The sequence below is a fragment of the Trichosurus vulpecula genome, chromosome 3 (assembly GCF_011100635.1).
Source record: "Trichosurus vulpecula isolate mTriVul1 chromosome 3, mTriVul1.pri, whole genome shotgun sequence".
NCBI classification, from domain to species: Eukaryota; Metazoa; Chordata; class Mammalia; order Diprotodontia; family Phalangeridae; genus Trichosurus; species Trichosurus vulpecula.
Window position 1 is genome coordinate 27,646,997 of NC_050575.1, and position 13,790 is coordinate 27,660,786.

Sequence of the window (13,790 nt, forward strand, 5' to 3'; positions counted from 1 at the left end):
TAGACTCTGTGTCTCATCTATACTTTGTATCCTCACCAGCCCCTGCCTAGAAGCGCTCACAGTGTCACTTGACACAGGTTTGCTGAATTGTTAGAGATTTAAATATAGAGGATAGTTATTACAAAATACATAACAACATGTATTAAGAATGCTACATCAAGTATTAATTTACTGAAAGCATTTTAAGAGGAGTAACAGTTTCAATGGCTTGGGCAATGCTTTGCTATAATGTAACCATAGTTCTTGATTTATTAGAACATATCACAGGATCTTGAAGGTTTTTACTTTCTTTTAGTAGAGATAATGAGGTGATATCAGTTCAGCATCTCAGTCTCACTTTTTATACATTCCCCAAAGAAACTAGAGAATATGCTCATCACTGAACTCGCCAGATGGTAATTTCCTTCACTCTGCTAAAACCATAAATCTCTTTCAACAAAACCACTATACATTTCTGGGCTTATTGATATCATTTATCATTTGCAGGCTCCTGATAGAGCGAGAATTCCACTGGGACGCAGATTATGTAATAATTATCTTTGTATCTCAGGGATCTTAGTTACCTTTGCATCTCTCCTAGCATCTAGCATGTGCCTTGCACATAGTACTTATTTATAAACAGTTCTTGAACAAATGAAAAACAGAAGGCCAACATTATATCAGATTCCAACCCGCTATGTACCGATTTCTTTTTTTCAAAGTAGAATCAAGGATTTCTTTTAGACAAAATCCACCAATTCTGATACAAATCCTCACATGACATGAAAAAAGTTATGCTTGAAATTCTAATACAACTTTCAGCATAAACACCGCCCCCCCAAACACCTCCCTGGGGTTTCCAGCTCTAGAATAACCTCAGTGCAGGGCAGAACAGGTGGTGTGTACCTATGCGCATGCGGACATTATTATTTCTCTGTGGGTAGGGGTAGGAGGCAGGGCGTCACCATTCGCAGCTGCCCATCAACAAAAATCCCCCCTCTACCACCGCCCTACGGGGTGATACATCGAAGTGACATTTCAACAGCTTGAGAACGACGCTTTTGTTCTGGCCTCTTTTCTTGGGGAGGAGTCTAAGCCTTAAATTACATTGGCACAATTTTAAACAAGCCCCTGGCCCAGGCAGATACATGTCTGTCTGCTGAAAACTAACCAAGTTAGTCAACTTTGGAGTCTCGATCACCAGGTTGGCCACTGGGCAGTGCCTTGTTCGGCGCCAGCAACTCGCAAAGACCCTCGAAGAAAAGGGCGGCGATGTGCTCCACAGGGAGTGCCAGGGTCTTGAAGGAAGAAGGCAAAGAGGCAAAGAGAAATGCAAGCCTTCGTTCCGACCAAGCAATATGTCTGCTACCTCCTGACTAGCAGCAAGGACAAAAGCCGTGGTTCCTGGTGGGTGACTAGAAAGACTGTCCCTAAAGAGAAGCTCCTTCCACCACCGCGGAGGTGGCCAGTCTCTCCTCGCCACTTCACGCTTCCAGACCCTTCTCCGAAACAGTTCTGCCTGCGTCACAGGGCCACGTGGTCTAGTCCCCTCCCCCCCTTCCCCTCCATCTGAATTGTTGACAGCATCACCGAGTGTCACGTGATCTGACGTCATTGTCCTTCCTCTAGCCTGAAATCTCAGGAGGTGGCTGCATCACCCCTCCCGCATCTCCGACTCCTCCCCACTCGGACGAGTCTAAGATTGTATCAAGGGGGAACTAGCTGAGGATTGGTTGTGATACGCTTTCAGTTACTCACTATGCAAAGGAACTGAGGCGAATATAAGGCATAGAACATTAAACAATAGTGCTACAGTCAAAGGCTCGATATTTTTCTGATGAAGGATGTAGAATTAGTTCAGACTCTTCCCTTTTCTCCCCCTCTTACAAAGTCGCCATAGTGGTACGGGCGGAGGGCGGAGGGATCTTTTGTGCAGCGGATGAAGAAGTCATTGCAGGTTGTTTGTGAAGCTTTGGCGGTGGCGGTGCTCCTGAGTGCTACGGCCGGGGGGGTGGGGGGTGGGGAGCTCGGGACTCTTTTCTCTCACACAGACCGCGGGGGAGCGGGGGGATCATGTCGACCCCGGCCAGGAGGAGGCTCATGCGGGACTTCAAGCGGTAACTGCCCCCAGCAGCTGTCCCTGTCCTATTTTCCGGCCGTTTTCCTCTCTTCCCCGAAGCCTTTGGTCAGAAGAGGAGACTGGAGACCAATCCCGGCAAGGCCCGGCCGCAGGGCACCTTCCTTTCAGCTCCGCGACGCGGCCTGGCCTGTCTTAGATCCCGGGTTGGGGCTGGGGGTAGGCCTCGGGTTTGAGGCGGCTTCTGAGCGGAGCTCGCTGCGCTCGGTCGTCCTTCGGTTCCGGACCAAGGGAATTCCAATTTTCTCTTCCCCTTCCGAGGTGAAAACAGGGGTGGGGGTGGGGGTAGGGGACTGCACAGGCCTCCAGGTTCACCCACCTCTCCGTCCCCATCAGAAGAAGGGAGCGCCCGACACCCCCGTATTTGGGGAACTGAGGGCCTGTCTCAGCCTCGTTTGTTTTTGTAATAGAGGAAGGCGATCGGGCACCCCCATGTTTGGAGCCGGGGGGGAGGGGGATGGGGAAGGAGCGGACTTCTTTGCGAGCCTGGGTTTCATTTGTTATTTTAATGAGGAGAATGTCGGGTGACACCCCCAGGTTTGGAGAAGGAATCTCTCCTTTCCCTCCACCTCCTTCCTCTGTTTCGTTTATTTTTGTATGCCCTAGCGGGGTGGCCTTTTCCCTAGAGGAGGCTCCCCTTCCCCCAACCGGAATCCCAATTCTGTGTTTTTCTAATTGAATCCCACACCCCTTCTCCCGGGTTGGGGCTGGGCCTTGAGTAACCCCTGTCTCTTGGATGAGGGTGGAGAAGTTGGTGGAAGCTGGAGATTAATCCTGTCTTCCTCACCCCAACCCCCCGGGGAAAAAAAAAAAAGCAAAACCAAAAACAACCTTGCTGGGTGCTGAGCCAACCCAAACCTCCGGTTCCAGCCCTTGTAACAGCTAGTTAGGGTTCTGGTGGGGGTCAGCTCGTTTTCTCCAGATATCCCCTTTGGTTACCAGGAGAAATGCTGGATAAACCTTTGAACTAGCAACTTTTAAGGCTAGAAGAAATGCCTTTGTCCCAGTACTGAAGGTGACAAGACAAGCACCTGGGTCTCCTGTAGTGCATTTAGATTTGATTTTTATTTGTTGAGAAGGATGGGATTTTGACAAAGTAGATTTTTTTAAAAAGTCATTTACTGACCTTTATAAATAAACACTTGGAAGATACAGAGGAATATAAGTGGTGAGGAAATTTCTTACTGAACCTATACATTTTCCTCGACATTTTTTTTTTTTTGCTTAAAGGGAAGTGTTTGAGATGACGTATTCGTTCTGGGGAAACCTGCCTTGTTTGTCACAAAGTTTTTAGTTACTTAAATATTAGAGTATTTTCACCACACCCTTTTAAGTTCTCTGGTGAGGTACTGGAGAGGTATTTTTCCTTAAGTATGAAGCAGTTGTATTTCTTAATTTAGAGAACTGTTGTGGGTGCCTTTTCCCCAGGGGAAAATGGTATGATTCCGATTAAATTCAATGAGCTTAAACCCTTAGTAAAAAGAAAAAAAATTTCAGTATCAAGATAAAATACCTGTGTACAAAGTATTGTATAATTTGCAATGATACTTTGCAAGTAAAACTTTATAGCTTTATACCTCTGCACTGAAGTCTTTAAAAGAAGATTAAGGGGTAAAGAAGGTGGTTAACTCCATATCCTAGTTGGCTTTTTCCTCTTATTGGAAGGTAACATACTTGAAGCACTCGCTAGAGAAATTAGAGGAGTCACATGTATAATGTACTCAGCTTCTGATTTATTTTTAAAACAATATCTTTAAGACACTTTTATGGCTCAGATATTTCATTGTTTGGTTAGTTTTTCTGAGAATTACCTAAGTAATAGGTTTCCAATTTGGATTCCAGGTACAGCTCACTTTATTTTTTTAAATTTTGCTTTGGCTACAGCTTAATTCTGGCAACAAAACTTTTTATGTACTACATTTCTAAATGCCAAAAAATTTTGTACCTTTAGAAGCATGCTCGAGTTAATTAACACGAAGTTGTGGGCATTATGAAAGATTTCAGTCCTGCAGCTTGGCTTGTTGACTGTTTACTGAGCATGCTTTAGAGGCTATGATGTTTATCCCTAAGGGGGGAGGGTAGTGAATTGCAGGGGGTCATTTATAAAAGAGAAATATATATGCACTACTTGCATATGAAAACTTCACCTTCCTGTAATTGCTCTGTCCTTGTCCTTTGCTTGCTGTCGATCACTGACGTTGATATCCTGGGGGTAGCTTCATTGTTCTGAACTTTGACTTGCTTCTTCCGGAACTTCACTCTTATAAAAGACTTGCCACACCTTGCCAAATAGTTGAATCTACCCTTTAAACACTGGCTGTTTAGAACCCTTTTACTAGACTCAGCCACCTAATTAATTAGCTGCTTGACCCTCGGTGAGGCACTTAATTTCTTTGAGCCTCAGTTTCCCATCTACTAGTGGTAGAATAATGTTACTTTACAGTGCCCAGTAGTTTTAAGGGATCAACTGAGTTACATGTATATAAACTGATTGGTAATCCATAAAGCCCTATTTCATTTGTTGCCATTTTTGTGCAGCTGTCTTGTTTAGAATCATAGTGGTCACAAAGGTGTTACTAGTGTAAGAGTTAACTATTTACAACTCTGTCCTGCACCATTATGTACAAAATAGCCTTTCAGTTATGAAAGCTGTGAGATAAAATTTTAAAAGGTAATGTATCATTTAGTGATACTCAAAGAAAAAGCATTGTTACCCTTCTAATCTAGGCTTTCTTGTACTTGCAACCTTAGTCTTGTTCCTGCCTAATTAAATTTAGGAGACTGGCAGCCAGTAAACCACAAGAGCTTATAATCGGGGAGCAGCTGAATGCTGAGTGAACTTGACCCTGAGGAAGGTTATATGTCTGATTGTTAGTCTATCCCTGACACATTCACTCTGCAGACCCCTAGTGTTTTGTCAATGCCTCTTAAGATACAGCTTTCATAGTTGTGGAATCTGGAGCTTGAAGAAAAGGTAAAGGACAATAAAAGAGACCTACCTGCCTTTTGGAAGTTATTCCTGTATGCTTTCCCATCTTCATTATAGCTTAACTAAACACATACTTAGGGTGTAATGGAAAGAAGTTTCTGTTTACATCCTGTGTGTGATCATAGTTAGTCACCCAGCATTTCTGAGCTTCAGCTTCCTCATCTGTGAAATGAGCTTGGACTAGATCAATGATGTCAAACTCAAATAGAAAAGGAGCTCACTAATCAATAGATATGGAAAGTTCCCTGGGGGCTACATACTGACTTAGTTTGAAAATGTAATATTGTCTATGTTTCATTTTATTTTCATTTATTTTGTTAAATAATTCCCAATTACATTTTAATTTGGATCCAGCTGGGGGGGTGTTGTGGGCAGCACATTTGACACCTCAGGATTAGATGACTCTAATTTCCAATGTGATCCCAATTAAATTGGTGTTTCCTTCTCCTGAAATAAACTGAATAAAAATAAGATGTTTATTTATTAGTACATTGGTATACATTTCTGTATACTTGTGCCAGGCATTATGCTAAGCGTTTTCCAAATATTTGATCCTCACAACAACCCTGGGAATGAAGTGTTATCATTATCCCTGTTTTACAGTTGAAACAGAGACAGACCAAAGATTAAGTGACTTGCCCAAGGTTACACAGCTAGTAAGTATCTGAGACTGAATATTGAAGGCAAGTCTTCCATACTCCAGGCCCAGTGCTATATCCATTGTGCTACTTAGCTGCCTCCAGTAGGCAAAGTTGAGCTATTTGTAATTGTAATTACATTCTGTCCTCCATGTTGCAAGGTAGCAAGGGTCAGGATGAAAATATATGTTGTCATGTAGCTTTTGCAGGGATATAAAAATGATAGGACAAAGAACACAGGGTGATCTGATGGAAAGAGTACTGTGTTTGGAGTCAGGACCTGGATTTGAATATCTGCTTTACTTCCAGCTTTCTGTTATCTTGGGCAAGTTATTTTTCTGGGCCTCAGTTTCCTCACCATAAATTGAAGAGATAACTTCTAAAGCCAGCCCTTCTAGCCCTAAATACTATGATCTAGTGATAAGAATTACCTTGGCAGTTGGGCTGTTCAGTTAATGCTGTATGGCAAGTTCCTAAGAGAACAGCATATTACGTAACCTAGGGAAAAATCATTGATCCTAAATCCTGTAAAATTCTAGAGAACCTGTAGTGTTATATAACTTTTTAAAGGCAGCAAGTTTTAGGTACCTTTAGATTTTTTCATTCTGGGGTTGAAAAGAAGCCTTTGTCCTTTCAGCAAAGACATGGAGAAATGTCTAGTTTAAAATAATATAGATTGATTAGCGTTTCGAGAAGACTATATGGAACAGTGATCCTGTCTGCTTTGGTGGGCCTTGTCATTGGGTTTAATAGTCAACTTTTTTGCTTGTGTTGCTTTAATTCTTAGATTGCAAGAAGACCCACCTGTGGGTGTCAGCGGCGCACCATCTGAAAACAACATCATGCAGTGGAATGCAGTTATATTTGGGTAAGTAGCTGGTGATAATAAATGATAGGCCTCATTATCCTTTGAGCACTAAGTAAAATCCTTTACAAGTATTCTATGTTAAACCACATTGTATACGGGGAGTTCATCTTCAGCTCTAAAAAGCTACAGTAGTGAAATGCAAGCTAGAACAAGTCTTTCAAACTAAAAAAGCTTCTGTTTGTGGTGCAAGGACCTAACTAAGTACAGAGGAATCTATCACCAGAATGTTGGTCGCCACATGATTTTTTTTTTTAAACCATGAAGACCATCAAGGTAGGGAAAAATTGTGATCTGCATCAGTTGAGGAAATAACCAACATGGGTGAAATCATGAATCTTTTGGAGTATTGAAAGTTAAGTTCTCATGAATGCAGTTGAAAGTAACATGAATCCTCCAAGTCTAGAACTGGAAGTTAAGAAATTTCTACCAGAATTTTTATAGTAGGATTATAAGAGCTATTTCACTTGAGCTTTTGGTCTTTTACATAAATTTATGCTTTTATTTGTTTGTAAGAGCATACCAGGTAAAGTTATGCATTCAGTAGAATGGTAAAGGAAAAACTGATAGTCTTCTGTGTCAAGCCAGTCTGGATACGTGTTCAACCAAGAATGCATTTCAGCCTCACTGTGGGGGGAAAAGTATCACTTAATGTGGTAATACAGCAGATACAAATACTCTGCAGGTTTATATTAAATAAAAGGGGAAAATGGGTTCCTGACCTCAATGAATACATATTAAATTGGAAACTTGATTATTTTCTTTATGTTTAAAATTGCATTATTCCTTTTGTATCTTGTGGTATTTTCATTCTTTCTTCCCAGGGTTTTGTTGTGGTTGTAGGCACTAGAAGCTTTAAATTCAAATTACTGTGAAGTGATCCTTTTGATGTTTTTAAAAAAAGACTTAATTGTTAATAACTGTTTTCAAAATAGGATCCCAAGAAAGTTCTCCCTTTGCTCCAGAGCAAATTTTTAAAAGTCTGATTGTGTTTGATAAGCGGGAATACTCTCAGAGTGAAGAAAGAATACACTTACATTTAACCTACCACAGTAGTTATTTGTATAAAAATCCTTAATGTACTCGGCCCATATTATGTATTTTAACCTCTTGGGAAAGGTTAAATTGGTGTGAGAAGAGGGGAAAAGATTTGGGGCAAGAAGAAGAATGGCAGTCTGTAGAATGTCTTACTTGTGATAACATCCACATTGAGCTAAGCCTCATTTCTCACAGGACTAATGCTTTGCTGTTATCATTTATTTGTGTCCAACCCTTCATGACCCCTTTTGGGGTTTTCTTGGCAAAGATAGTGAAGTAGTTTACTGTTTCCTTCTCCAGTTCATTTTGCAGATGAGGAAGCTGAGGCAAAAAGGGTGAAGTGACTTGCCCAGGGTCACACAGCTATTAAGTGTCTGGGGCCAGATTTAAACTCTAGAAGATGAGACTCAAGGCCCACTTCTCACCTAGCTGCACTAATGCTAGAAGATATTAAATCTTCTGGAAATGAGGATAAATTGGCTTAGGGTCATTCTGAATTGTCTTAAATTTAAGTGTTTTGGAGCATATGTTAATTGGATTTTTTTTTTTAATCTTTCAGGCCAGAAGGCACACCCTTTGAGGATGGTAAGTGCTCCTGGTGATCTTTTCTTTGTTATCTCCTACTTGAAGAGGGTGCTTAATACCTTCTGCTTAAAACCTTTTCCTGCTGTTGCAGGCCAGTTTGAAAGTAGACCAAAAAATGTAGACTATTAGGAATTGACAGTTCACAAAGGACTATGTCATCTGGAGCTTGAATAAACTTCAGTGCTCTAGTTTATTGCTAGGGCAGTTGGATATTGGACAGTAAACTTAGAGACAGGAACCATGTTGAGAATAGTTTATATTTAGATGGTTTGTAACATACTCGAGACGTCCATGAGGTAAACACCAGGAGGTTGGTCATGCTTTTAGGCTGTTGTGACTATATTGGCATGGTGTTCAGCAGGAGTTGTTTTTAAACATTGCTGCCAATGTAGAATAGTTTACAGCACCATTATCCCCACTCCTAAGTGGTGGTAAACATTTTGCATTCTCTTTTGCACACACGTTGGATTATTTCCACAGAGAAGCCGAGGAAAGCAAAACTAACTCTGACAACTGTTTAATTGAACTCATTGATTTTTTTAAAAAGCCAGTTCTTTGGGATTGTCCTAAAAATGACATCTTTCTTAATTTGAACTATTTAAAATGATAAAATTTCCAACATTCATCGGTCAGAATTTTAGATACAGTGTTTTGGTCTCGATGTGTGATTTCATCAGTGTCATGGATTCTACTTGTAGAAACTCCTTTACGGAGTTGCCTGGATTTGGTGAGGGGGTCAAGTAACTGTTGCCAGTGGTGGCAAAGCAAATGTGGATCAAAAGCAGAGTTTGAACCCAGTTCTTCTTGACTCCAAGATGGCCCTCTATCAAAGTCATGCTATTTCTCAATCAAAAATGTGTGGTCCTTTAATAAGACAGGTAGTATTTTATCTGCAGTGTACAGTCATGGATATCAAATACCTGTTTTTATAAAACTTTCTTCATACTATTTAAATTGCCAACTGTAATAGATGCAAATTTGAAGTAATTGATTTTTGCATGTGACTTATGCATGCTAGAAAAATCCCAAATTGTAAACAGACAAGGAAATTTGATGCAGTTAAATATGGTATAATTCCTAGTATTTTAATCCAGTAAAGACTTTCTAAAATTTTTTCTAAATAAAAGCCTCTAAGGTCAGGGTAGATTAAAACCAAATTTTATCTGACTTTTGAATAAGCCTGAGAAATAGGTGTGAGGTATTTGTGTTCTCTATGTGTGTGTATTTTGAGTAGTAGATGTAAGAGAAGCTTGAAGCTTGTCCATTAGACCTCAGCAATGAAAGCTGGACAAAAGGTTTGTTGATTTTGACTTTATGGAATATGTCCCATTTAGGTAGTATTTTCTGTGGTTAGAAAAATGACTTTCAATTTTGTGAAGTTGAGTTTACTTCAACAAACATTTTAAAATTGCTCGTTATGTACTTGTTCTAGTTTCTAGGAATATGAAAGGAACTTCCTCTACCAGTGCTGACTACCACCCCCTCTGTAACGTTTAGTTTTAGAGAGTTTTGTAGAACACCAAAAGGCTAACTTAAGTTGCCACAGGGTCACACAATCTGTGTGTTTTAGAGGCATGACTTGAACCTAGGTTTTTCTGGCTTGAAGGAGGCAGGCTCTCTCTCCACTATATCAAAGCTGCCTCTATAAGAAATCCAGAGACAAATACAGAATATTTCCTTCACTTAATGTAATTTGATGTGTGACTTGTATACTTAATAGTAACATTCTAACTAAGTACTTTCAGTGAGGTGATAGAGCAGCTAAACAGTTCCTCTCTGCCATCATTTCGCCTTCAGTTAGGATCCTAGACTTTAGATCTAGAAGGAACCTTAGCGATCATTGGTCTAAGTCCAGTCTCTTCATTTTAAAGATGAGGAAATTGAGGCCCATAAAAATTAAGAATCTTGCCCAAGGTCACACAGGTAATAAGTAACCGGCTACCTGGCTTCAGATCCATCACTTTTTCCACTATATCATGCTGCCTACCTCAACTAGAGGGACATTTTGCCTACTTATGCCTAAAATACCTATTCTAATTGAATATAAAGGGGAATAGAGATAAATGAGTCTATGTTCGAAATCCTAACTTATCCCCACTTCAGAATCATCTCACAGACATAGAATGTATTCATGAGTAAGGGTACTAATAGATGACATCACCTTTTAAGTATGAAGCTACAATAGGGCATCTATGTTTGTGTGATATTTAAAGGTGCCAGGTGATTGCTCATAATTGTCCTAATTGTTTTATTGGCTTTGTTTTCTTCCATCTTAGGTACCTTTAAACTAGTAATAGAATTCTCAGAAGAGTATCCGAATAAACCTCCCACTGTTAGGTTCTTATCAAAGATGTTTCATCCAAATGGTAAGTGACTATCTTTATTAGATATTGCAAACACTGAAGAGGATGGATTTAAGCCCTTTGAATTGTCACATTTCACAAAGGAGCACTTTTTAGTGCTATTAGCTATTTTCTGCCATGGTCTTTTTATCCATCTCCGTAGTTTGAAATACTAACATAGTTTTAATAAAATCGTAGGATCATAGATTTAGAGATGGATGGTGCCTTAAAGGTTATCTAGTCAAACCTTCTGTTGACATCTAATTAGAATAACACTTCTTCCTGGTGGCATTATTTTTGAGAGTTACCTTCCTGTGGAGCCAAGAAGTTTTGGAAAATCCTTGCAGGAGGGCTTCACAGAGCGTTATTATGTTTGGGAAAGATTTCTGGGCACTCTTAAACTGTTATTGACTTCAGTATTGTATTTGCAGTCTATGCCGATGGTAGCATATGTTTAGATATCCTCCAGAATCGTTGGAGTCCAACGTATGATGTGTCCTCTATTTTAACATCAATTCAGGTAAACTCTTTGTCTTTCTTGCTAGAAATAGTGTAAATCAGATTTTCTTAAGGTTAGGAAATCTTGGTGAAAAATCCCAGAAAGGATATTCTTGTTGACTAGGAGAAAATAGACTTTTATTTACTTAAGGGTTACTGGGGAAGAGAGTAAGAATCTTGGGATGATAGTTTATGAGCAAAGCAACATTAAGCTTGTGGAATAGGTAAACTATAGTCCCCTTCCCACCCCTAAGTGAAACTAGATACCAAAGCTGTATGGTAGATAATAATTGGAAATCAGTGAAATAGAATGATGGGGTGGGGGCGGGGTTAGTAGGAGGGAGGCTAGTGTGCATATGATGGTGGTTCTTTAGTTTTTAATATACTCTCTCAAGCTCCCTACTTCTGCTCCTCCAATTTTACAGACGCGCGCGCACACACACACACACACACGCCTTTATCTCCAGCATTGTTTTCTTTCTACCTACTTTACCCCCTCACCAATTCTGCACATTTTGTTATATGAAGGAAACTGAAAAGATTCACCACTAGATGTTTGAAAAGTAACACCATTCAGACCGAGCCTTTAAAATTCTGGTTGCTAAACTATAACAATATATCTTACAACCAGATTACCTTACTGTCTCTTGGTTTCTGGAGAATGCTGTTCTTTTCTGATTGTCTTTGAAATACAATTTTGTGAGATGATAGTTATTTGCTTCTTAAGTTCGTTGTCAGGACACTATCATTATTAGAGTCAAGTAGCTTGGTAGCTAAAGCTTGTACTAATATCAATAATTACTCCTCCTGAATGATTTCTGTTGTTTTTGTGTCATTGTCATGTACTCTGTTTCGAGTATTAAATAGGTATCCTTTTCCTCTCTTCTCTATTTCAGTCTCTACTGGATGAACCTAATCCCAACAGTCCTGCCAATAGCCAGGCAGCGCAGCTTTATCAGGAAAACAAACGAGAATATGAGAAAAGAGTTTCAGCTATTGTTGAACAAAGCTGGAATGATTCATAATAGACAACTGCTCTGTTCATCCTCATCATCATTGTTGTGTATAATTTACCTCTCAGTAGAAAGGCTACCAGAAATTTTAAGTGCCACAGGTTTTAAGGATTTGCATACCTAATGTGTCTGCAAAAAAGAAAAAAAAGCCCTTCAGTTTAGAACCTTTAAAAGCTTGTGTATCTTGATTAATGTACTTTTTATTGCATGGTATGAACTAAGTTATTGCTACATAAATTTGTAATATATCCTGTTTGTATTTTTTTTCCAAGTGTATAATGTTGGTGTGAAGTTTTCATGACAGAATATACACATTTTGTAAATCTGTACTTTTTTCAAATATTGAATGCCTTATTTTTGAATTCTTTAGATTTTTAAATTGGAGAAAAGCACTTAAAAGTTTTTTATATATAAATATTACATGTAAAACTGTTAAATACATAACTTCAGTGCAAGAGACTTTGTCACTTATTTCCTTATCTGACTAGGAGGGATTGATGCATAAGTATCTCTCTCCAGTCACTTATATTTCTTTTATCTCTCCAGTTTCAGGGGAATAATAACATCCTCTCAATAGTTTGTCAGGAAATGTAAATCAAATGTGTGCTTCTTTGACTGAATATCCATAGTAATTTCATACCCCAGTTCTGAATATGCATATTGATTACTCTTAATAGAGTAATTACTATACAGAGCTATTTGGTTTCATTATGATGCTTAATTAGTGAAGGATCACTTGCCTCTTTTGGTCATTTCACTAATTAAGAGATTTGGTAAAGTCTTGATTTTACTACTTATTAGCAGTTTTGGTGAGAAATTAAAACTGTTGGCATGAATTTTTTTTTTAATTATGGATTTACTTCCTAGTAGAATGATAAATCAAGAACCAGATTTTTTGTTTCAGTAAGGCAAAATTTTGGAAAAGAATTATTATTTAGCCTATTTAATGCCAACCTTTAATGTAGGTCTATATTTCTTCTTCCCCCAAACCATACATACTTCAGGGTCTTCTAAATTGCTCTCGTGGGGAGAAAAAAATCCCCAAATTGTACAAAAGCTAATTGCACATGAAGTTTGTAGGATCATTACAAGGCAACAATGCTTCAGAAAGCTAACGCTAAGATGTGTAAGAATAAATGGGAAACAGCATTCCATATGATGAACTTGAGAGTTCTTATTTTCTGTCCATCTCCCAGAAATAAGATACTGAAAATTAGTACCCTGGTGTTTATGGTAGGTCTGTGCCTTTGACAAGCCACTAAAGCAAGCACCTGTGGAAGTAATCTTAAGTGTGTTTTTCATCAGATTCATGCAAGTCACTTGAGTATATATACCTATTACCTTATCATTACAGTGGCATACACTCAGTGGGAAACAACAGCTCCCTCACAGATAATGTGGCACCCATAACGAACTTTATAAAAATACTGTAGTAGTAGGAGAAATAACTCCTGGTATTTCCCTTTAAGGATTAATTCTCATACTGCTGAAACCATGTGGTATAATTTAAAGGGAGAAATTTTTGAGTTTTATAAACTGCTGGTGGGAAACTATCCACTGATGAAAATACTGGTGGTAGCATCAGGAAGAGACTTTATTTAGAGGTACTTTCATATAAGTGGCTAATACTTTTACAATTACCAAATATTTGAATACTTTCTGAGTATATGTAATTTGAAAGACTGAACATCTAGTAGTTTGTGACA

General features: G+C 39.1%; 1 protein-coding gene across 2 annotated transcripts; it reads left to right on the forward strand.

The window, feature by feature from the left end:
- Positions 1 to 1,929: 1,929 nt before the first annotated feature.
- Positions 1,930 to 13,247, forward strand: UBE2B (ubiquitin conjugating enzyme E2 B). 2 transcript variants are annotated; one of them, XM_036749032.1, is made up of 6 exons: positions 1,930 to 2,096; positions 6,531 to 6,611; positions 8,206 to 8,231; positions 10,508 to 10,597; positions 11,005 to 11,093; positions 11,968 to 13,247. In XM_036749032.1, the coding sequence occupies exons 1-6, from the start codon at positions 2,053 to 2,055 to the stop codon at positions 12,094 to 12,096; spliced, it is 459 nt and encodes a 152-aa protein (XP_036604927.1). In that variant the 5' UTR covers positions 1,930 to 2,052; the 3' UTR covers positions 12,097 to 13,247. The 2 variants fall into 2 exon arrangements, with proteins under 2 accessions (XP_036604927.1, XP_036604928.1); XM_036749033.1 differs by lacking the exon at positions 1,930 to 2,096 and adding an exon at positions 3,172 to 3,284.
- The last annotated feature ends 543 nt before the right edge of the window (positions 13,248 to 13,790 follow it).